The following is a 22,323-nucleotide window of genomic DNA, read 5'->3' as shown; positions in this document are numbered from 1 at the left end:
ATAAACAAAAACGATTTAGAATTCTCAAATCCGATAAACAAGATGTCCTCATTCAAGGTTCTAGTCTCAAGAGATAGAAGACTGTTCACGTTTCCGTTTCCCGAGAAGATTAAGAAACTGTATGACCGACCCATCCCAATTGGCCTCTCACCGCTCACCGCATCACTTTCAGTTCCTCACGAACAGCCCTGCACCCGCACAAAACCACACCATACCTCCATATTTACGGACCTGCCCACCCCAGCTCCCCATGAATTGCATTCCTTTTCCATTCCCCTAAAATCCCAATTCTTTTCTCAGCCCAGGATTCCAATTCCCCAAAGAGAAGAGGATGGGATTTGATCTGGAAGCAGTTGCAGAGGCAACTTCAGGCGCCATTGGAGCTCTGGTCAGCACCACCATCTTGTACCCTCTCGACACCTGCAAGACCAAGTACCAAGCTGAAGTCCGAGCTCAGCATCAGCAGAAATACAGGTTGTTTTTTTCAGCCTCTTTTATTTTCTGGGTTTTTGTTTTTATTAATTTGGGTCTAATTGTTTGTATGCTTTGCGCTTTGTTGTTACCCATATTCTAAATTTTAATGGGAATGTGATTACCTTTTGGGTCCTAAGGTATATAATTGTTTGTATGATTTGAGCTTTATTGTTACCCATATTGCAAATTTTGCTGGGAATGTAATTGCAGTTTATCTTATAGGCTGCCATGTTCAAAGTTTTAAGCTTTTGGCTTAGTCATTTGCTTGAATTGGAATACAGATTAAGTTCAACATTTGTGCCAAATAAATTGTCAGTCGTGCTAACTTAAGATGAAAGTCGAACTAGAGTTGTATTTAATTACTCTTTGCGTGTGCGATATCTGGAAAGATTATTCAATGATGAGCCTGCAGTTGTGTATTATGCCTTAAACAATATTTTTTATATGATTATGCCTCCAAAATGTGATCTTTCTAGTGTTTTCCATATTATCATGGAGGTACCCCCGTAAGAAAAGCAATGAGATAATTCCATGAACTAACCGTTGAGTAACAAACGCTAGCGAGTGGTGATTTAGGCTGGTTTGGTGAGGTAATTCTGAAAAAAGTTGGTATAAAAAAAAGCTGGGAGCTGTTTTTGTGTTTGGCAAACATTCAGTTTCAGCTTTTGTTCATAGACAGTTTTGGGTGAAAAAAAGCCAAAAACAAGAAGTTGCAAACTCAGCTTTGAAAAATCGGTTTTTTTTCACATTTGTTTTACATAAAAATTTACCAAACACTGTAATACTGTTTTTTTTTTTCTCAAAAGCATTTTTACAAAAAAGTTTACCAAACATTCTGCTGCTTTATTTCACAGCTGTTTATTCTCACAGCACAGTAGAAGCAGTTTTTTTTCAAAGCACAGCAATACCAAACCAGCTTTTAACGTGTACTTTTTTTTAAAACCAGCTTTATCACCGAAGAAGTGATTTTTGTCTCATATGTTATTTAGCAGAGCGGTATTCGGTGTATAAGCTGCACCTGACCTGACAATATGTTGTGTATATCTGTCTCCCTTTCAATTTTGAACTTGTTTCACCTTAGAAGGTTAGGAAAGAAAGAAGGAAATTTCCTTCACTGTAGGAAGCTTTTCCAATGCTTCGAAATTTCAAATATCCTTAGGTTAACCATGGAAAGATCAAGTCTTGTTTTAAATCTAACAAGATTTGTCCAAAAAAACTTTTCTTATGCAACTTTCATCTGAATGTTTTTTTTTTTTTTTGGCATTTGCAGGAACATTTCTGATGTTTTATGGGAAGCAATTTCTACCCGTCAGGTGCTTTCTTTATACCAGGGCCTTGGGACAAAGAACTTTCAGTCCTTTATTTCACAGTTCATCTACTTCTATGGATACAGTTTTTTTAAGAGGTTATACTTGGAGAAAAGTGGAAATAAAAACATGGGAACAAGAGCAAACTTAATTGTTGCGGCTGCTGCCGGGGCTTGTACAGTCATAGTGACACAGGTGAGTTACAAAAACAGTATGTCCCTTTACTAAAGATATGCATGTTAGTCGTGGGCCAGTTAGAGTCAATAGACGAGTTCAAAATCGTATGCTATCACCGAGCAAAGAACTCAGTTTTATTTTTTAGTTACTAATTTTAGTCCTTACCATAAGATGTTAAAGTTTCTGGGTTTTGCTTGCAGCCCTTGGATACAGCATCCTCAAAGATGCAGACAAGTGAGTTTGGAAAATCCAAAGGACTCTGGAAGACGCTTTCAGAGGGAACTTGGATTGAGGCATTTGATGGTCTTGGCATATCTCTTCTTTTGACATCTAACCCATCTATCCAGGTACTTAAGTTTACGCTCTAGTGTACGATATACCATATACAGGCTATTATAATTGATTGAAGATGCTAAAATGATAACTTAATTTGAATCTTTGAGCTGTTTTTGTACAGTACACAGTATTTGATCAGTTGAAACAAAGACTTCTGAGGGGGCAGCTGAGAAAAAGAACAGGTACAGAGTCATCTCCAGAAGCCCTTTCTGCCTTTTCTGCTTTCGTATTGGGCGCCGTCTCAAAGTGCATTGCGTCCTGCTTGACATACCCAGCCATCAGGTGGATATTCAATTCTACCAATCTTCTCTATGCAACACGTATATAGTTTATTTGTAGTCTTTACAGGAAGCCGGAAAAGCAGGGTTTTGGAACTGATACATGTCGTACCTCCCTTCATATATGGCTTTCATGTACTGCGACAGGTGCAAGGTCATGATTCAAGCTGCAGAAGAAGATGAAGAGGGCAGCAACGGAGCTCAGAGCGAAACTCAAAAGTCCCAAAAGACAGTTTCAGGTGCATTTTATGCCATTTGGAAACGAGAGGGGCCGTTGGGTTTCTTCAAAGGATTACAGGCGCAGATACTGAAAACTGTGCTGAGCTCGGCATTGCTTTTGATGATAAAGGAAAAGATCACAAAGACAACATGGGTCCTTTTGCTTGCTCTAAGGAGGTATTTGTTTGTGAACAAGAGCAGATTAAAAAGCGCTTGAATTAGCGATGACAATGAGAATCGAATGCATGAAGCGAGTCCTTGTATTAAACGTGTGTCATTGGATTTGTTCACATTTGGAGTTTTACATATCGGATTCAAATTCAATAATGTTGGTCGAAGCTGGAAAAGTTTAGTTTCATATCAGCAAGGAAAATATGGGTTAGAGAGGAAGGTTTTTCACTTTGATGTATCTTTTGGCTTTTTAGTCATCCTGTTCATTTAGATTGTCAAAAAATATCCAGAAAAAACCAATTACGTTCTGCAAAATAAACCACTAAATTGTATAAATACAAACTAATTGAATTCACACTTCTATACTTGTTTGGATTCGCACGTAGCAACCACTGTTCATTATATGTATACATATACATATATATGTGTAATTGTAAACACCAAAACAATTAATTTATTGTTATTGTGAGTCTAATTAAGACTCTGCTGATAAAATATTAAAAGACAAACCTCACGTCAGTGTCAGTTTTCGGTATTGCCATTGGTCGAGAGGAAAGAAACTGCAAGAACAAAAGAGAGTTAAATGGCACCCGTTTGCAAACATAAAGCATGGTTAAATTGACACCCCCTTGTACTTACGTATAATACCCATAATAATCGTGTATTTATTTAAACAATTACCCATAACCGTTTAAATACCCATAACCGTAACCGTCAAGTGTCAGTTACCCATACTACGGGCGGCGAGCTAGGCGCTAGTCGGGCGGCGAGCTAGCGCCTAGCGCCTAGGCGGATTTAGGTAAATTTCTTATATATTTTGTAAACAAGTGCATATTGACACTTACAAAAAATTATACTTGTATGAAATCCATGGATAAGATAATAAAAAAAATGATAAAATGCAAAAAAAACATCCAACAAGTTCAAAATTTAAAAACACATTAAGCATATATGCCATATAACCATAGTGAGGAGTATTGTAGGATGACACATGTATAACAAGTTTACAATTTAAAACAACATAAAATGGAAAATAGGAGGAAAATAAGGGAATTTAGTAATGTAAGCTAATTATCTTTAGCATCCCGGAATTTAAGTTGATACACAACACACCTATTCTATAAAATTAACAAAATTTCAAGGTATAATTAGAAATTAGACTTTAAACAAATTTCACAAAAAAAAAAGAAAAAAAAAATAATAATGGAAATCACCCAGCCGCCTAGCACCACCTAGAGCCGCCCCGATTTTAAATACCGATTACAATGCAGAAAATGAGCACAGTACATGTATTCAATCACAAAACTTTTCGAAAAATTGAAAGCTCAATAACAAAGATGAATCGATGATACGCATGTTCAACAATCTAGTATTAGTTACAAGACACATCAAGTTATGGATGTAATATTTCGCTCTCATAGGAAATTCATGCATTGTCTTACAGCAGCATCCTTCGACTGAGGTTTCTCCGTAAATGCAGCAATTGCCAAGGAAATATGAAGTGTACGGAGATCCGCTTGGTTTACAAATGAAAGATAAAACCCATTAGTAGAAATAGCAGGCAGGGAACCAAACTGATCTTGGAAGCAGAACCGGCAGAATCTTGTGCATCTGGTGAATTTTGTGCAGTCACAAAGCTTCCTTCTGGTGTGCTGGTGGTCAGAACAACAACAATCCAGTTATCTTCAGAGCCAATTCCAATACCAGTAAACTTGGTGTCGTTAAGATTATCAGAGTACTGAGACTTCGTGAAGTTGGTAAGGACCAGACTAGGAACAAGGCTGGGAACGCAAGCAGGCATTACGACCCCATCTCTTGTGTTAGAGACATTCAGATGGCATTTGGCTAAAAGTTTTGGGTAGTCGGAGAAATTAGGTTCAGTGCCTGGTACTGTGTTGGAGCCTGTGGTGTTTGTACAGGGTTGATTTTTGAATTGCTCAGCTATCTCATCAGCAAAGCACTCTGCGTTGGCATTCTTTGTAAGGGCCGTTAGGTTCAAGGTGGCAGTCCTATAGCTGTTGATGCCTTGAAGAAGACTATCTTCTTCATCTACTGCAAAAAAGATAGACCGAAATTTGATTGTCAATATGTACAAGTCAAAAGGGTGATACATACTTCCACTAGACAATCATGTGGCAGTGTATCAACATAAATTTGAAAGTTAACTTTCGGTTGTCAAACCAGAGCTCTTCTTTGAGTTTTAGCCTGAATATGCTTTAGGGTTAGGCAATCAATGTATTTGTTCTGCGGTTGGTCTATTCCACTTTATCTTCTCGATACAGTCTTGTATAGAATTAGGGCTCGTTTGGGAAGTGCTTTTAAATGGCTGATAGCGCGTTTAGAGAAAATGTTTATGGAATAAATCCTTAGTAAAAATGAAAGTTATTCCAGGAAAAGCACTTGAAGTGCTTTTGGAATCCAAAAACATTTTCTCTAAAAGCGCCTTCAGTCATTTAACAGCAGTTCCCAAACTAGCCTTAGTCCCAAGAACGTATACCTAGCTTTCCTCAGTTTATGGAACTAAATTTAGAAACAGCATAGCAAATCCATGCTTAATGAACAACGCAACTTTGTAACTAATATTGACAACCCTTGATTGTATATACAACTGAGGAACTACGAGTCTGCCCCAACTATGCCTATTTTGTATCGTTCCAATTCTATCAGATGTTCCCAAACTAAGTCTATTTTTTGAAATGCAACTATGCCTATTCTGTATCGTCCAATTTTATCGGATATTCCCCAGCTATGCCTATATTGTATCGTTCCAATTTTATCGGATGCTTCCAAGGGGGGATGAAACTCAAGAAAAGAATGAGTCTCATACAATAACACAAGTCTATGGGATCTCTTCCTAGTAAATACAGATCATTGATTCATCCAGGGAGATGCAGAGTGTAATATTGTAGTTTTCCCACAACATTCAAGCAAAAATGCACACGCTACAAGTCTACAATTACCTACCCATTTACAAAGAACTAAACCCTCAAGATCCAGTAAGATAGTACACATTCTATGTTGTTATTTTTTCAATCCAAATTAATTAAACCCAGTTCAATATCCTCTAATCAGATCTCATATGAAATGGGGTTTTTTTTTTTTAAATAATAATAATTTTGATAAATTAAACAAACCCAAATTAGAAATAAAATCGTAAATGTAAAATATAGAAACAGAATACAGAAACTCCACCATTGTCATAAAGCCTGAAGATTTGGAAGTTAATTAAAGCTGTTGAGCAAAAGCATAAAACTTTACCTCCATCGCATTTGACCTGGTGGCTCAGCAAAACAATGCAGGAAAGGAATAGTGGGAGGACGATGAGACGCAGCGGAGACGCCATTGTCGGCGGAGCTTGTGGCGGATTCTTGCGAGGTCAGATTAATGACGGTGGCGGTGGAGAGATGTACAGTCTCTGGGAGTTTGCTTTTCTTTCTGTTGCTTTAAGTAGAAGCTAAAACTGGAAGCAGACTTCACTTTGTTTGACGAAGATGTGACTCCTAACTGGGCGTAACGACGACGTTTTTCGGGTGAGCCTTCGCGGCCTAAACCGACAGTGTTTTGGAATCGGACGCTAATCAAAAGTTTGGTCTGTCCTTTGGAACCAAAATTAGAAGTAACGTTACACCATTTTTTATACTATATTTATGATTGAACACGTTAATTAATATTTAAATAATAATATTTTTATTATTATCGGGAAAGTAAACAATTTAAACTTGAGGTTTTGTTCTGGTTATTTTTTTTTGTAGTTGAAAACATCACAAGATGAATGGAAAGTGAAAAATAAAGCAAAATGATTTCTGATTTTGATGTTTTTTTTTTTTCCATCAAATAATATTCCAACCCATTTTAATTTATGCATATCCAAAAGAAATGAGAACTCGAAATTTTTTTGAGTACATCCCACAAGGGGAAGTTTGAAATTTTGAATATAAAGTGGTACATTAGGTTAAGGATAATGCTATTCACTCACACTTTTTTATTTCTTACACAATTTTGTTTACTTTTAGTTATTGATTTTCTTCAATTTATTCGATTGGACATCGAAAATTGAGAGGAGTATATAAGAAACAAAAGTAGGCATGTGGATCCATTACCAATGGCTTAGTTCATGCATTTCAACTTCCGTAACTTGTTTATTAATTTTGGGTTTGAAAATTATGAGGAGTTCATTTACAGAGAGTGCTATATCAATGATAAATGGATTAATTTCATACTCAAGAGAACACGACCTTGGCCAGGAGAATACATTTGTCCATGAATTTCATAGCGTATACAAGTCCATGTAGTTTTAATTGTTTTTAATGTTAACGTTGAAAAAAGTATTACTAAAACGAGAGAGGATCCTCTTTGTGAGGATCCCGAAGATCATTCAATCACATCTGTTGTATATCGTGCGGTCAGTTTTTATTAAGTACTGCTTATATTCAATTTTAAATAAAAAAATTTACAATAATTTCTGACTGCACGATGTACGATGAACGAATGTGATTAGAGGATTCCAAAATCCTCACAAAGAGGATCCAGCGACAATCCTCCTGCTACTAAAACTTAAAAGTTATTTGGTTTTGTCAATAGTTTAGCATTCTAATTTTTACCATGGCACCCATATACTCTTCGTGTTATGCTGTCATAACTTTGTCATGTGCTACCATGTAGTTTGCTTTAGTTTCTTCTTTCTCGACGAATTTTGGAAAAAGTATAGGAATTCGAGGATTAAAAAATAATCATCAACATTTTTTTTGTTTGTTTATAGAATGGTCATACTTTTTTTTGGCAAACATGATCATCATATTTTTAATATGCCAAACATATAGGATATTTATGAGCAACGAAAACATTTGAAATTTATGACTTGATCCATATACGCAATCTAAAAGGTAGTTAAAACATGAGTTGGCTATTGCTCCCTTATTATTATTTTTTTTCTTCCGATTTTCTCTGTTACAGATTGAATTTTTAAGTGCTAAACTTCCAATTTACTCTCTATTCAATTATTTCTCGACAGATTATTCATGGTAATTTTACATGTGACTAATAAGACATTGGAGGAAACTATATCTAATAAGATATTGGAGGAAACTGTAAGTTTATTCATGCTCCCAAGCTTATTGATTGAGGAACACAATTTGGTCCAGCCCTTCATCAAGTGTAATACCTCCATTTTAGGCAACAACTTTGAAATGGTAGCATCAACATCAAAAAGCATGTTTGAAAAAAAGTAAAAGTAAGGTCGTCTCTAATGGGAGAGATTGCAAGGTTCTCTTCTCCTTCAAGAATTGGCTTAGAAGGTTCATGTCTGAAAAATTCAACCTTGCAATTGTCATATCTAAGATTTTTTTTTACGAAAATTATCGATGAGGAAATAATCCGAGAAAATTTGATGAAATCTTGTAATGGTTGCTTAATGGTGTGTATTGGAGGAGTAGGGATGGAGGGACTACATATGGGGAAGTCAAGCAACGCTGACTATGATCATAATGTCACGCCTCGATCTCGAGATACGCCCAGAATCGACACGCAACAATAGGATAGTAGCGTTACAATATAAAATACATAGAGTCACTAAGACTTATACGTATAATATACAATAGAGCTCAGCGAAAATAACTTACAACAAAGGGCGGCAATCCCTACTTTTAAGTGCACTGCCCTCACAGCTACGCCACCTAAAATTTTCTCCTCTAACCGCTACCAATTACTCTGCAAAATAACCATACGCCATGGGAATGGCGCATCGTGCAAAGCAAAACCTAAATAAGCTGCGAAACTCGTGTGAGTGACAATAAAACAACATATGTGAATAGAAATAACATCAAATGATTAAATGAAAAAGTAGGGCTACGTCCACACAGGACTTTCCTCTGAATAATGGGCCAATCCGATCACCGTCAATATCATTCTGACATTCTCTTCGGATTGTTACTCACCACTCGCCTTTCATCAATTCCGAGTCATCACTAGAGTCTAGTTCTTATATAACCACATTCAATTTTGAATCTCATCACACGTCTCATGATAACATTCTTAGTCATCACACAACCCGAAGTTGTGTAGGAATGACGCAAAATCAATAATACAATCACGTGTAGGAATGAGATTGGTATCTTTTTCCATCATTGCACTCTTCGTTACGAGTAGGAATGAGTCACATCCAAAATCATTCTCTTTTAGGCTTCATCATCATATAAACTATTTGATTCAGTTGTCACTTTCTAGATTGAGCCACACAGGCCTTCAATGTCATCTTTCATATATGTAATAAACAATATTCTAGGGTTATAGAGAGACACAGTTCGGCCGAAGCCTACAATAGGTAACTGATCAGGATGTGGTCTCCCATTGCGGATTAACTAAGAAAAACCACTCATGAGAATACCATGTAGGTAGTGACCCCCTTAGCGGATTAACCAAGCATAGTCACTCCTACGAAAACTAATAGGTAGTGATCACCCATCGTGTATTAACCAAGCATGATCACCCCTAAATATGTATGGTCATACCTAAGTAATAAGGATCACCCATTGCAGATTAACCAAGCACGATCCCAAAGTAGTATGGTCCTCCATTGTGGATTAACCAAGCAGGACCATCCATGTACTACTGCTACATGGTGCAAATTCCCATTCTATCCCACATCACCGTATGTACTCGGTCAGCAGTCCTCTGCTAGCCCTCACATATCATAATCATTTCAAGCATAACATATACATATATTTCTGATAGCATCTTCAAGTAAACATAGCATAGTAGCACACATTTCCATAAAATCATTTGCTAATCCATGTTATATCCACATAGTAGATAACAAGGAATTTCATGGGTAATAACCATATCACATAATATTAATGTCACTCACCTGGGTTATTTGCACTTCTAGATTCACCAACTCCGCTCCAAGGGAATCTAATACAATACACAAAACCCACTTAGGAAATTTAATAAGAATAACACGCAAACTGAGGCTAAGTGCCACTTGCACGTAAATCGAGATGCACGTTAATTGGGAACGACACGTCATCGAGATGAGCCAACTAAACTCCATCAAGCCTTAATAACATTCTATAACAGCGACACTCTAGAATAGGGCACATTGACTAAAAATCCAAATGTCGATCAAAGGTCCTATAAGGTCAACAAACCTAGGTTATTCAATTCGGAAGATCAGCTCATCAGATTTATGATCCATAAGCTCTTAAAGGTCCAACAACAAATAACAAGGATGCTCACAAAACTGCACGATGATCCAACGGTCAGATTGTTGTCAATTAAAAATCGTATAGTGGTACAATTATTTGAAGAATTGAATAATCAATCATCGTATCGAATTTCAATAAACGGACTTTGGATATTGGCTCAAGACATTGAGAACGTCTCACTGTCTAAAATCCATAAATTTTAACTTTTCCCTACACACCGCTGCATTGGTGGTTTTCTACGACCGGAAACCCACTTTATCGACTAACTCCAAATTCTACCAAAATTTATAAGAAGATAGAGCTCAAGGTAAGGATCAACTTTTATACCTGCCATGAAGTCCAAAAGTGGACGAAAGAGGGTTAATTTTGCCAATAATGCCAGCAGGTGCTGGAAGCTTCCCAGCATCGATTCACCGCTTACGGTGGTCCAACGGGGTCAAGGCTGGTCAGGAATTACTCCTGGGATGATGGGCTACAATGTCTAGTTGGTGGTGTCGGCAGTCACTTTGTCGATTTGCCGAAAAAATGAAAAGGATGGCCGAAGCATTGTTGGTTTTTGTTGGGATTTGCGACCTCGCGCCGCCACGTACAAAGGTTAATCAAGGTGGTTCTTGGTTGGGTTTTTAAGAGGGGAGTGAGAGCTTCAAGATGGTGGTGGTGGTGTCGAAAAATGAAGCTGAAGTTGATCGAAATCATTGTCGGAAGTTCATGGGTCATATGGGTCAATTTGGGTGGGTTTTTTGGGTTATGGGTCAGGTTTCCTAAAATGGAAACCTCTAAGAATCTAGGTATCCACTTGTAGAAGCCCACTATTTATGGTAAGGTTTAAATGACCAAAATATCCCCCGCTTTAAACATGTCTAACTTCTTCGTTCTAACTCGGAATTGAAATCCATTTATGCCTACAAGCTCGTGGTGTGAAACCCCACCCCAAAAATTTTAATGTAATTTCACAATTACCCTAAAAGTATATGAAAGTTACATATTAGTCTCATATCCTTAACCAATCTGTACCTTCCCTTTTAGATTCTTCTTCCCTCATAGCCTGTCACATGGTAGACCCTCAACTCTCATTTTCTTTTCTTCTCTCTTTCCCCTCCCCTGAGTCAACACTCTTGAGTCTCTCTCTTAGCTCAATACCATTTCCCTCTCACAGATCTTTCTCTCCCCGATCTCTACACTCACACGCACCCATCTGCACACCCATATTACATGCGACGAACCAACATCACCAGCATCGACTCGTGGGCTCTCTCTCACTCTCCCTAGCCTATGTGAAGCTTGACGAAACCAAGAACTAGTTCCGGCGAACCCCGTGAGTTTTGAGCCGAAATTCAGCCACCTCTGGCCATCTCACGGTGAATTGAAGGTGAGAAAACATTTCCCTTCACCTTGCATTTCATTTTCGTACCTAAATCATACCCTAGAGTGGAAGATCGGCATGGACTGGAGCACGGGAGGCTCCGGCCTCCTTCCCCGGCAAGAACCAGCAACCTAGGGCCTTTGGGCCTAAACCCTAAGCCCAAAGCTTTAGGGCAGCCCAAACCCAAACCTTGTTGGTTAGGCCTTTGGGTCGTAAAGGGCTTGACTCTTAGGCATGTTACCCTCTTTAAAACCCAACCCAAATCCTTTTTATTTTATTTATTTTATTTTCTTATTTTTAAAACACAAAACCCTTTTATTTGGGCCAGGCTTTTAGCCCAAGACCAAAGGGCTTCGGCCCGTGAATTCTTAACCCTAAACCATTTCCCCTTGGGCTGGGTTACCAGCCCACTGGCCCAAATCCCAACCTGGATCCAACCCAAGCCCAAACTCGGTTGACCTGACCCGACCCGGACTCGTTGACCAGGTCAATGCTGACCGTTGACTTTGATTTTGACCGATCAACGGTCAATGTTGACTTTTGTTGACTTTTTTTTTCGGATTTCGTCCGGGACCCCTCCTAGGCTAATTTTGACGTCCTGGATCCGTTTTTTATGCCCATTTTCCAAATTCAGTTGTTTGAATAGAGTTATATTAATTGGACACTTTATGTGCTTAGGTGCGAATATTAGCGGCGATTCCTTCATTCCTTTTTTGTACGGCTCTCGTCGACGGAGTATTTGTGAGTGCACCCATTCTAAAATGCATGTTTTAATAGTAGAAATGCATACATGAAAAACATGATTTAATGATTACGTTTTATGAGATATTATGCTTATTGCGAATAATTTGAAATATCATATTTTATCGAACAGATGTTCTTTGTAGTATGTATGATGGATGACTATATGCTATTTAGAACATGCTTTTACACGCTTCTTTATAGTATAGATGATTGATGACTTTATACTATGAAGATGTTTTGAGATATATGTATCTATGTTTGGAAAGACTATGTTCAATAATTTTGTGCGTATCTAGTGGTCACGATTCTGCCTACGGGCTAGAGGGATATCTGGCGGAAGGAGATATATGGCTTGCAGGAGGTATATATTAATGACTTCAGGCCAAGAGATACTGATATTGATATCACTAGCTAGCACACTATATACGAGATATGTTTCATGAAAGGTTCTATGACATGCTAGGGTTTTCGGAAAACCTATTACATATTATGCTATTAGTTTTCATAAAACTTTGGGAGTTAGTATGTTAAATAACTGTTTTATTATTATGTATATCAACGTGCGCCCCCTCAGGACATAGGGACGAGGAATACGATCCGAGATACAAGGCATTCTCCTACCAGTGATACAATGTCATTCTCTTTGCTTTAACTTCTATTGTAATAGCACATTTCTATTTTATCTTCCGCTTGTACTCTGAATTAGATGTATGCTTTGAACATGTCATGCATTATCATTATGTTTTCATTGTTGGCAGTTGAATATTATTTTATTATATTAGTATTTGAGCAAAATTTATACGCATGTTTTCCATGTTCTCAACATATGCATTTATTAAATGGCTTGCGTCACCTTCGGGTGTCGGCCAGCACGTGGCCATCCCGATGTCTCTAGGACATCGGGATCGGGGCGTGTCACGTGGGTTCAAGCTCTACCAAAAACAGCTTAAGATTTGATCGAAAAGGTAGAATGAAGTTGGAAATGACAGAAATATCCCTCACTTCATTTTTTTCGAAAAATTTAACGAACTAACTTCTGTAAAATCTCCAAAATATGTCTAAAAAGAAATAAAATACTAATTTTGGCGATGGGATATCACACATACAATGTTCTTTGAATTTTATACCATCTTTGTATTTGAATATAATAATGATTTAATTGGTTAATAGGTTTCGTTTTGAAAATTTTATTGGTGTTTTTTAAGTATGTGACACTCAAAAATCATATTCGGATAGCCTTAATTTAACATGGTAATTTAATTAAATTAACTAGTAAATTTAAAAAATAAACTTAAAACTAAGGGGTGTGGATTTTGAGAGATTTTAATTCTTTATACAAATCCAGGTATTCAATAAAGATTTTAAGTAATTCTCCGAAATTTTAGGTGTATTCAATCATAATTTTAAGGACGGACGATCCTACAAGCTAGAATTTGATGGAGGGTTGGTGAGTGGAAACAAATACGAGTTAAACTTGATCCATGGTTGCCTACCGGAGAACTTTCAAACCTATTTCGAACCATGAGAATATGTCGGAACGAGTGGTGGATTTGATTGATAGTAGCCTTGGCCAATGGCGTAATGATATCATGACTACCTGTTTTAGTAGTGAGGAAGCCCGATGTATTTTGAGTATGACGTTAAGCAAGTTTGGGTGGAGAAATAAATTAATATGGCACTATACAAAAGGTGGGGTGTACTCGGTGAAAACTGGGTATTACATTGCTCAGGATCGTAACCGTAATGGTGAGCTTGGACGCAAAGGATGGGGCAGTCGAGTGCAGGACAAGGGCGGAGCAAGGTTTGGTCGATAAGATGGAAGTTGGACGTCCCATATAAATTACGGCATTTTATTTGGATGAGTTGCAAAAATATTTTGATGGTTAAAATGAACCTCCAGCGTCGAGGTATTGGCCTACCTACTACTTGCCCGACTTGCGGGGTTGCTGAGGAAACACAATGCCACATGTTCTTTCATTGCCCGTTTGCAGGTATTTTGGTTTGGGACCCCTATTCAGTTGGATTCTACAATGGTACAGGAAGTCTCGGAATTGTCTAGTATTTGAAAAGAAGAATGTGGAACCATTGGAATCCATAAAACTAATGAAGAGACAATGGTGTCAATTTGAAGAGCTGAAACAAGAGAAGGCACCATGTGTAGATAGGGTGCAGCGACAAGCTTTTGCCCAGGTAAGTAATATTGTTCCTATATGCTGGACACGACCACCATTTCGTCCAATTAAAGTGAATTGTGATGGAGCTTGGGTCAAGGCGTCGGGCCGTGGTGGATATGGTTAGGTAGCAAGACATTTTTCGGGTATCTTTCAGGGGACGGACGGCTGTGGATATTTGCCATATAAATTTAGTTTGATGGCAGAAGCGGATGGGATACGAATGGCAGTGTTGGCCTGTATTGATAAGGACTTTGCGGTTGTTCAGGTAGAGTCAGACTCTAAGTGTCTTTGTGGATATCCTTAATGGGAATATGCAATACAATGTTGTGATTGAAGGCATCCTCTTTGATATTCAATGTTTGAAACAACAATTGATGTCAGTAGAATTTATCTTTGCTCCTCGAATTGGTAACAAGGCAGCGCATCTAGTGCATTTGTTTGTTGGGCGGGAAGAGGGCTTTCTTTCATTGTTGGGATGGTCTTAAGCCACAATGGTTGTTTAATATATTGACTTCTGATGTAAACATTTCCATTCAAATCTAATAAAATTCTTACTTTTGGAAGAAAAAAAAAAATCATAATTTTAAAGGTTCGACAAAAAAAAAAAAATCATAATTTTAAAGGAGTTTATAACATTCCAAGTAGTAGATTGGTTCGACAAAGAAGTGTCTCGACACGCCACGATCACTACTTTGATTGCCTTTATGCAAATAGAATTTAATTTTAAAAGATTTTAAAAAGTTGGGGAATTCGAGAAATTTTGTGGTGTAAAATATTCTCAAATCTCACTATACCTCTGAGAATTTGAGGGACTTCACTCAAAATTTTAAGTAAAATCTCTATAAATTAATTAAACTCCATCAAAATATATGAGATTTATAAATCCATTACAATCCCAGTTGAATGCACCCAACTAAAAATTATTGAGGGGGCTATGTTTAGCCCCTTCAGTCGGTTGGAGATGATTTATGAATATAGTTGACACTGTTCATTTAAAAATAATTCTTGAGAACTATAATTTTGCACGCAGCTATGTGTAACCCGGAGGAAGATTCTCTACCCTTCCGTGCCCTCCTATTTGAACGGTCACAGTTAAGCCATGTCAACATCTTATATTGAATTTTTTTATAGAGATAATAAGACAAAAAATAACGTGTGAGAGGAGGGGATGATAATAGAAAGGTAGAGAATCCTCCTCCGTTTAACCCCTTCGATTTGGAGATATGGGTTATTTTTCCATGTGATAGAGAGTACGTTTGTGGACAAGTACGAGTTACTTTTGGGTCTCAAAATGAATTGGTTAGTTGTTGGAGATGGTTGCGTAACATGGAACTTTAGGTCATACCTGCAGATTGGGTTACTTGTAACGAGGGATTTTTGACGTTCTTACATGCTGCTACAGAGTTTGTGCTGGACACATCAACTTTTGTGAATGAGTTGAATTTGATGCCAAAGAAAAAAAGGAACTTTTTAGGTTATGAAGAACAACTTGCACAGAATAGGTTTACTGTCAAATAACATTTCGATTTAATCATACATTGCCATGTGAAAAAAAATTTATATATGACATTATATTTTCCGACAAAAGACGCTATGTGACAGTAAATTCATCTCATTTAAGTTTTCCTCTTAGTCTATGACACTTGTACATATCCTCCAACCTCTCAATCATTAAACTCCTTCCAAACCATACCTTCTAGATTTTTTTCCTTCTTCCAATAGTACTTTTTGTAGTTATAGGCTCAAGCGATGTTGTTTCAAGAACAATCCAAAATAAAAAAATTCAACGGTGTGATTGGAATTAAAAGATTTAACAATTTTCGAAATCAAATTTAATGGGTAAAACATCTGCATCGTTGAATGATACATATTATTGAAGCCAAACTCAAGTAATCCTTTTTTTTTTTTTGTTAGATTGAATTTAATTAAGACTTCTCCTAGAGATAGCGATTTAACACACTCAATTTTGTTTCTAGCACTCCAACTATAGTGTATACAAGTACATATACTGAAATTATCGTGTTGGTTACTAGTTACAACTTGTCAACATGCACAATCGAGGGCTGCCCAGCATATTCTTTGATTCATAAATTCCAAGAAATCACGAGGGACTAATCTGTAATTACAAGCTTTTCATGGTGGGAAAAATACAAACACAATATGTAACTGGTGGATGCTATTGAGTCTGGATAACGTGTCCCAATCCTCCAATAGCTATCAAGTAAGCTCTATTGCTTCCTTCCCCTCCCTGGAATTAACATCCGAGGGAAGAAAAATGGCAGTGTCGGCGGATCATTGCCGGATTTCGCTCTCTGCCGCCAGCCAATGGCGCAGTGCGGCAGGAGTGCCGGGGAGGAACAAGAGGCTTGTGGAGTTTTGTAGTGGAGAGATGATGGGGAAGAAGCTAAACCTGCCTCAGCTTCAAGTTGAAGCTAATAAGAATGGTAGGGTTGGGCAGCATGTTTGCATGTCTGTTGCTGCTGATATAGCGGGGGAGGCCAAAGTGAGCTCTCGAACTCACCACATAAAAAAGCATTACTTACTGACTAATTAGCTAATTGCAATCATGAATTTCATTTCATGCATGACTGTTGTATTTGCATGAGATTGCTTCTCTCCATAAAATCATCGTGTCTAAAGCCTACTTGGCTTTAGATTGCTTGGCATTGTTCAAGTTCACGTGTACAACGAAGAGTCAAACGTTTTTTCTTCGCTGGCGATTTTAACACTCATTTTCTCCAAGCATCTTTGCAGGCCTCCAAGTTTCTATGAGTACAGAAAATCTTATAAAACGTTCGGTTAAAAGTAGAGAGAGCTAAAAATGGAGTGCCAAAAGTGCCCTTTTTTTTTTTTTTTTTAGTGAAAACCAAAACAATAATACTAATCATATCACACTTTTGTACACATTTGAAAATGATTTTCACACGAATATTTTTTTTTCCATGCATATTTTTGTTTATTTCTATCATTTGAATCAGATTAAAAAAAAAGAGAATCAAGAGACAGTTTTTAATAGAAGTGTGAAAGAAAGAGTGTACAAAAATTATTTTTCTTATTTAGGGGTTTGCCAAGAAGCCCATGGTGTATGGTAATACTTGCCCAATTAACATTGCATATATGCATATGTGGAATTGATATATGATGTTTGGGTGCATATCACAGTTGAGGGACATAGATATTGAGAAGAGGGATCCACGAACAGTCGTTGCAATCATACTGGGAGGTGGAGCCGGGACTCGGCTTTTCCCACTCACCAAGAGGCGTGCCAAACCTGCTGTATGCCTTTCTTCCATGTTACAAAACTTGAAGCCTTACTCCATCCGACCATGAAACATGCGTCCGTTCTTTAAACAATATATAATTAATGCGTTGTTGATAATGGTTGATGTTATTGTTGTGACAAAACGTATATATTCATACATTATCGGTACATTTTAGATAATATTGATGCAAATCAATGCAAATAGCGGACGTAATGCACTCTGCTCTAGTTTGTGCTCATATGTTTAACGTGTTACTGTTAGCGCAACATTGTGTGATATTATTTCTGGAAAAAACAAAAAACGAAATGGTTACTAAACCAATCATAAATTGTTGAGGAATGCTCCCTCTTGTTCTACATCTTCCAATTTAGGTTCCAATAGGGGGAGCATACAGGCTGATTGATGTCCCAATGAGTAACTGCATCAACAGTGGAATCAACAAAGTTTATATCCTCACTCAGTTCAACTCAGCATCACTCAACAGGCACATTTCAAGAGCTTACAACTTTGGCAGCGGCACCTCCTTCGGCGACGGATATGTAGAGGTACGTATTTAGATTAACATAATTAATCCCCCACTTAACTATCAGCATCAAGTAATTTCGACAAAATGTTACACACCCTAATATCGCTCTTTCTCTCTATGCCAGGTTCTAGCAGCTACTCAAACACCGGGCGAGGCAGGGCAGAGGTGGTTCCAGGGTACTGCAGATGCTGTCCGTCAATTCCATTGGCTTTTCGAGGTACTCAAAAACGACAATTTGATAAACAGAAAAAAAAATTCAGATTGTCTTCTTTGTTTCTTGAGCTTCAAGAAAAAGCTAATACATATCAAATACAGAAATATCTATGTACGCTATGGAGAAGTACATTTGAACAGCATAGAATGTGTGTAAGGCTTTCCTTTAGTCACAATTTGTCAAGCGAAATTTCGGTGATTCACTACGTCAGGGAAGCCTCGAGTCTCCAAACATAGTCCTCTGTGTCGGTTAGAAACAGATCCACCTTTTCCCTTCACACCCTTTAAGTAGTTACCGCTGTAGAACTGGATGCCTGAAGCATCTGTCCATAGCTCCAACACTCTTCCCAATTTCTTTTCGTGCAAGAAAGCCGCACTTTTCAGTTTTCTGTCACCCTTGAAACCATCAAACACATAGTTGATATCCCGTTCAGTAGTTTCTTGATCCTGCTTCTGATGGTGTGAGGTGAGGTGAAAATCATAAGGTATTCCATTCACCGGCTTGACTTTACCAGTAGGTATAAACTGGCTATCGACTGGTGTGACATGGAACCCGAATATCTGCACATAGTGGTGTAAAATGTTGCTATTGTTGTAACCACCTAGGTTCCAGAAGGCATGGTGGGCTAGATTCACTGGAGTAGGCTTGTTTAGAGCAGTGGCTTTCCTTGTTACGATCATTTGGTTGTTTCGAACGAGTTCGTACATCACAGTGACAAGGAGATCGAAATCCTTCTTCGCCATCAAAGCTGTGATGGAGAATTGGATGCTAGGGTTAGCACTATGGTTCATATCTTTTCGCTTTCCAAATAACACGACTGAATCCTCTTGGACCAACATGAACCATGTCGTTGCCGTCATTCGGAACTAGCTAATAACGGGTTCCATTCATCGTAAATGCAGCGCCATGTATCCTGTTAGCAACCCGTCCAACAATTGCACCGAAGGGAGAGGAAATGTTCATGTAATCCTTGACCGAATTGAACCCTAGGACAATGTCAGGCAGCTTTCCATTTTTGTCAGGGATTGAAAGTGATACTATAGATGCACCCCGGTTTGTACGATTCACAGAGAAATTTCCTTTCCTAAGTTATAAAACCCCAACCTTCACCTTGGCCAGAGAACCGTTGACGAACCCAAAAGCTAGTAGGAGGAAACTATGCTGCATGGAGATCTTGGTCATTTTTCTTCAGAAAACGGAAACAGTTAAGATTAAGATCTTTCGATCGTCCCTGAGGGAACATCCGGAGAGCTATTGCGTTATATTAAAGAGCAAGAGCCATTAAGGACTAAGCATTTAAATCAAGAATTAAAAGAGTATAAGTTTCTGTCCGTCCCCTACTAATTTGAAGTAATTAGGTCTGGAGTTCCTTTAAAAATTTACGGAGCATCTATACTTCTCATTGTTTCTCCCTTTCCTTTTTACTCTCTTTTTCATTATCTCATAAATAATTCGAGGCAGATGGCCTAAAATCTGGAGGCATTATAATCTGTATCAAGGCTTTTTGCTGCAGGATGCAAGAAGCAAGTACATTGAGGATGTGCTGATTCTATCCGGAGATCATTTGTATCGAATGGACTACTTGGACTATGTTCAAGTAAGGCAAAACATTTAGTTTTTCTTCAATTGAAAACATTCAAAAAGTCAATTCTCAAATACATCAAAACTTACCTCTCAATTCACTGCAGAATCATAGGCAGAGTGGCGCCGATATTACCATTTCTTGTTTGCCAATGGATGACAGGTACGCTTGCGCAACACATCTCTTTTCAACTCTGATTTCAGTTACAACTATTGCTCATCAACCTTATTGGACTTTCCTCTCTTTCGCTGATAGCCGAGCCTCAGACTTTGGTCTGATGAAGATAGACAAGAAAGGAAGGGTCTTATCATTCAGCGAAAAGCCTAAAGGAGATGACCTGAAGGCAATGGTAATACTCATGCTTAAGCTACAATAATTTGATGTGGCATTGGAATATGAATACCTGTATGCTGAATTTGGTACAAACATCAATCTGCAGGCAGTAGATACGACCGTTTTGGGACTTTCGGTGGAGGAAGCTCTAAAGAAACCATACATTGCATCCATGGGAGTGTATGTCTTCAAGAAGGAGATACTTCTGAATCTCTTAAGGTGCTAATCATATATGAATTATGATTTATAAATAAAATTGCACATTTACGTGCACAAACACGCACCCTATGTTAAAGAAATTTGAGAAAACTACACTAACTGTTCGAGTCAGATGGCGTTTTCCGACAGCGAATGACTTTGGATCAGAGATAATCCCTGCCTCGGCCAAAGAATTCTTCATAAAGGTCGGTATCAAATCTCTCTCTGAGAATTTTATATGTGAATTTGAACTCACTAACCTTTGGTTTTCACTTTGTATTTTGGCTCTGCCTCGGAGAGTTCACTCAGCATTCCATGACGTTTCTTTGTGTAAAACCGCTGCGCAGGCCTATCTCTTCAATGATTACTGGGAAGACATTGGAACCATCCGATCCTTCTTCGAGGCCAACCTTGCCCTCACCGAGCATGTAAGTACAAAGCTAATCCTCTGAATGGTGTGTTGTTTCCATTGTAGCAGTCTAGCGGAAGAAGCTTCTACTTTCACAGATAGAATCTAACGCACGTTTATTTTTCTATACCTTTCAGCCAAATAAATTTAGTTTCTACGATGCAGCAAAGCCGATGTATACTTCAAGGAGAAACTTACCTCCATCGAAGATTGACAACAGCAAGGTTGGCAGCTCTGTCTTTCATTTGCACTTGAATCTCCCTGAAACCCCTACAAATATAAAACATGCCTCCTCCTTGTGCAGATTGTTGACTCCATCGTATCACATGGAAGTTTCTTAACTGACAGCTTCATAGAGCACAGCGTTGTCGGTATCAGATCACGAATAAACTCCAAAGTTCACCTGAAGGTTTGTCTCATAAATTCCGAAGAATATTAATCTCAACCTGTTAATGCAACAACACAACAGAGTAATTCAAACGGAGGTTGTGAAAACGCACGCAGGACACAGTAATGCTCGGCGCTGATTACTACGAAACCGATTCTGAGAGAGTGTCACTGTTAGCAGAAGGAAGAGTTCCCGTCGGAATTGGAGAGAATACAAAAATCAAGTACAAGCTGCTTAAACCTCCCTGTCTTTTATGAGTTTTACAGTGTTCAACAAAATTATTTGCTTATCATGGCTCTTGATGTCATGTGCAGAGACTGCATCATCGACAAAAACGCAAGGATTGGGAAGAACGTTGTTATTGCAAACTCGGAGGTACGACATGCCCGCTGTTATTAGTTACCTCTAACAGTTAACGATTGTCAATCACACACACGCGTTAGTCTAATTTGTTCTCATTGTTTATGCATGAAATTGCAGGGCGTACAGGAAGCTGACAGATCGTCAGAAGGGTTCTACATCCGCTCGGGTATAACCATCCTATTGAAAAATTCAACCATCGTCGATGGACTTGTGATCTGAAACATCCATCCGTCCTTCTAGTTTATGGGTATACCAGGAAGGAACAAAAAGAGAAAATGCAATAGGAATCAACATATATACTCATGTCAATAGAGCAAGACAGTCATGATCCGGATGTGTATAAACCTTGTTATTTTGTAAACATTAAGCAGCTATAAGCAACTCTGCCATTTCTTTCTTCCTAAAATAACACAATCAAGTAACAACTCCCGTGCACCCTAATCCTGTTAATCCACTTTCGAGAACGAGTTATGATTCATTTCAAATGTATGCGTGTAGTGTGTACAGAAAATGACATATGCAATTATCCATATCGTTGTTTGAGAGGACAATCTTGTCCATCAAACGTTAAGACAGTGTACTACTTATGGTCCAAAGACTTA

General features: G+C 38.1%; 3 protein-coding genes across 3 annotated transcripts; 2 read left to right on the top strand and 1 right to left on the bottom strand.

Annotated features, from left to right (window-relative positions):
- Window positions 1–288: 288 nt before the first annotated feature.
- Window positions 289–3,489, top strand: LOC137732150 (peroxisomal adenine nucleotide carrier 1-like). Its single transcript, XM_068471451.1, has 5 exons — window positions 289–474; window positions 1,745–1,976; window positions 2,159–2,305; window positions 2,416–2,576; window positions 2,720–3,489. The coding sequence occupies exons 1-5, from the start codon at window positions 332–334 to the stop codon at window positions 3,006–3,008; spliced, it is 972 nt and encodes a 323-aa protein (XP_068327552.1). The 5' UTR covers window positions 289–331; the 3' UTR covers window positions 3,009–3,489.
- Window positions 3,490–4,311: 822 nt separating this feature from the next.
- LOC137732250 (uncharacterized GPI-anchored protein At3g06035-like) lies at window positions 4,312–6,489 on the bottom strand. Its single transcript, XM_068471553.1, has 2 exons — window positions 6,221–6,489; window positions 4,312–5,014 (listed from the first exon to the last, which is right to left on the bottom strand). The coding sequence occupies exons 1-2, from the start codon at window positions 6,303–6,305 to the stop codon at window positions 4,485–4,487; spliced, it is 615 nt and encodes a 204-aa protein (XP_068327654.1). The 5' UTR covers window positions 6,306–6,489; the 3' UTR covers window positions 4,312–4,484.
- A 10,216-nt stretch (window positions 6,490–16,705) lies between these two features.
- Window positions 16,706–22,291, top strand: LOC137731275 (glucose-1-phosphate adenylyltransferase large subunit 3, chloroplastic/amyloplastic-like). The gene is made up of 15 exons (XM_068470373.1): window positions 16,706–16,948; window positions 17,608–17,721; window positions 18,080–18,253; window positions 18,359–18,451; window positions 19,962–20,045; window positions 20,137–20,192; window positions 20,286–20,379; window positions 20,470–20,582; window positions 20,695–20,767; window positions 20,909–20,989; window positions 21,108–21,194; window positions 21,275–21,379; window positions 21,475–21,581; window positions 21,673–21,733; window positions 21,839–22,291. The coding sequence occupies exons 1-15, from the start codon at window positions 16,721–16,723 to the stop codon at window positions 21,938–21,940; spliced, it is 1,572 nt and encodes a 523-aa protein (XP_068326474.1). The 5' UTR covers window positions 16,706–16,720; the 3' UTR covers window positions 21,941–22,291.
- The last annotated feature ends 32 nt before the right edge of the window (window positions 22,292–22,323 follow it).

This window comes from Pyrus communis, chromosome 4 (assembly GCF_963583255.1).
Source record: "Pyrus communis chromosome 4, drPyrComm1.1, whole genome shotgun sequence".
In the NCBI taxonomy this organism is placed as follows: domain Eukaryota; kingdom Viridiplantae; phylum Streptophyta; class Magnoliopsida; order Rosales; family Rosaceae; genus Pyrus; species Pyrus communis.
The sequence above is the reverse complement of the archived record's forward strand: the minus strand, read 5'-3'. Positions and strand labels throughout refer to the sequence as shown.

Excerpts from the sequence above, each read along its gene's own strand:
- LOC137732150 (XM_068471451.1), top strand. The coding sequence starts at position 332 with ATGGGATTTGATCTGGAAGCAGTTGCAGAGGCAACTTCAGGCGCCATT. Across the intron at positions 2,306-2,415 it reads CATCTAACCCATCTATCCAG|TACACAGTATTTGATCAGTT; the intron begins GTACTTAAGTTT and ends GTTTTTGTACAG. Across the intron at positions 2,577-2,719 it reads TTGACATACCCAGCCATCAG|GTGCAAGGTCATGATTCAAG; the intron begins GTGGATATTCAA and ends GTACTGCGACAG.
- LOC137731275 (XM_068470373.1), top strand. The coding sequence starts at position 16,721 with ATGGCAGTGTCGGCGGATCATTGCCGGATTTCGCTCTCTGCCGCCAGC. Across the intron at positions 20,046-20,136 it reads ACTACTTGGACTATGTTCAA|AATCATAGGCAGAGTGGCGC; the intron begins GTAAGGCAAAAC and ends AATTCACTGCAG. Across the intron at positions 21,582-21,672 it reads GGAGAGAATACAAAAATCAA|AGACTGCATCATCGACAAAA; the intron begins GTACAAGCTGCT and ends TGTCATGTGCAG.
- LOC137732250 (XM_068471553.1), bottom strand. The coding sequence starts at position 6,305 with ATGGCGTCTCCGCTGCGTCTCATCGTCCTCCCACTATTCCTTTCCTGC. Across the intron at positions 5,015-6,220 it reads CCAGGTCAAATGCGATGGAG|TAGATGAAGAAGATAGTCTT; the intron begins GTAAAGTTTTAT and ends TCTTTTTTGCAG.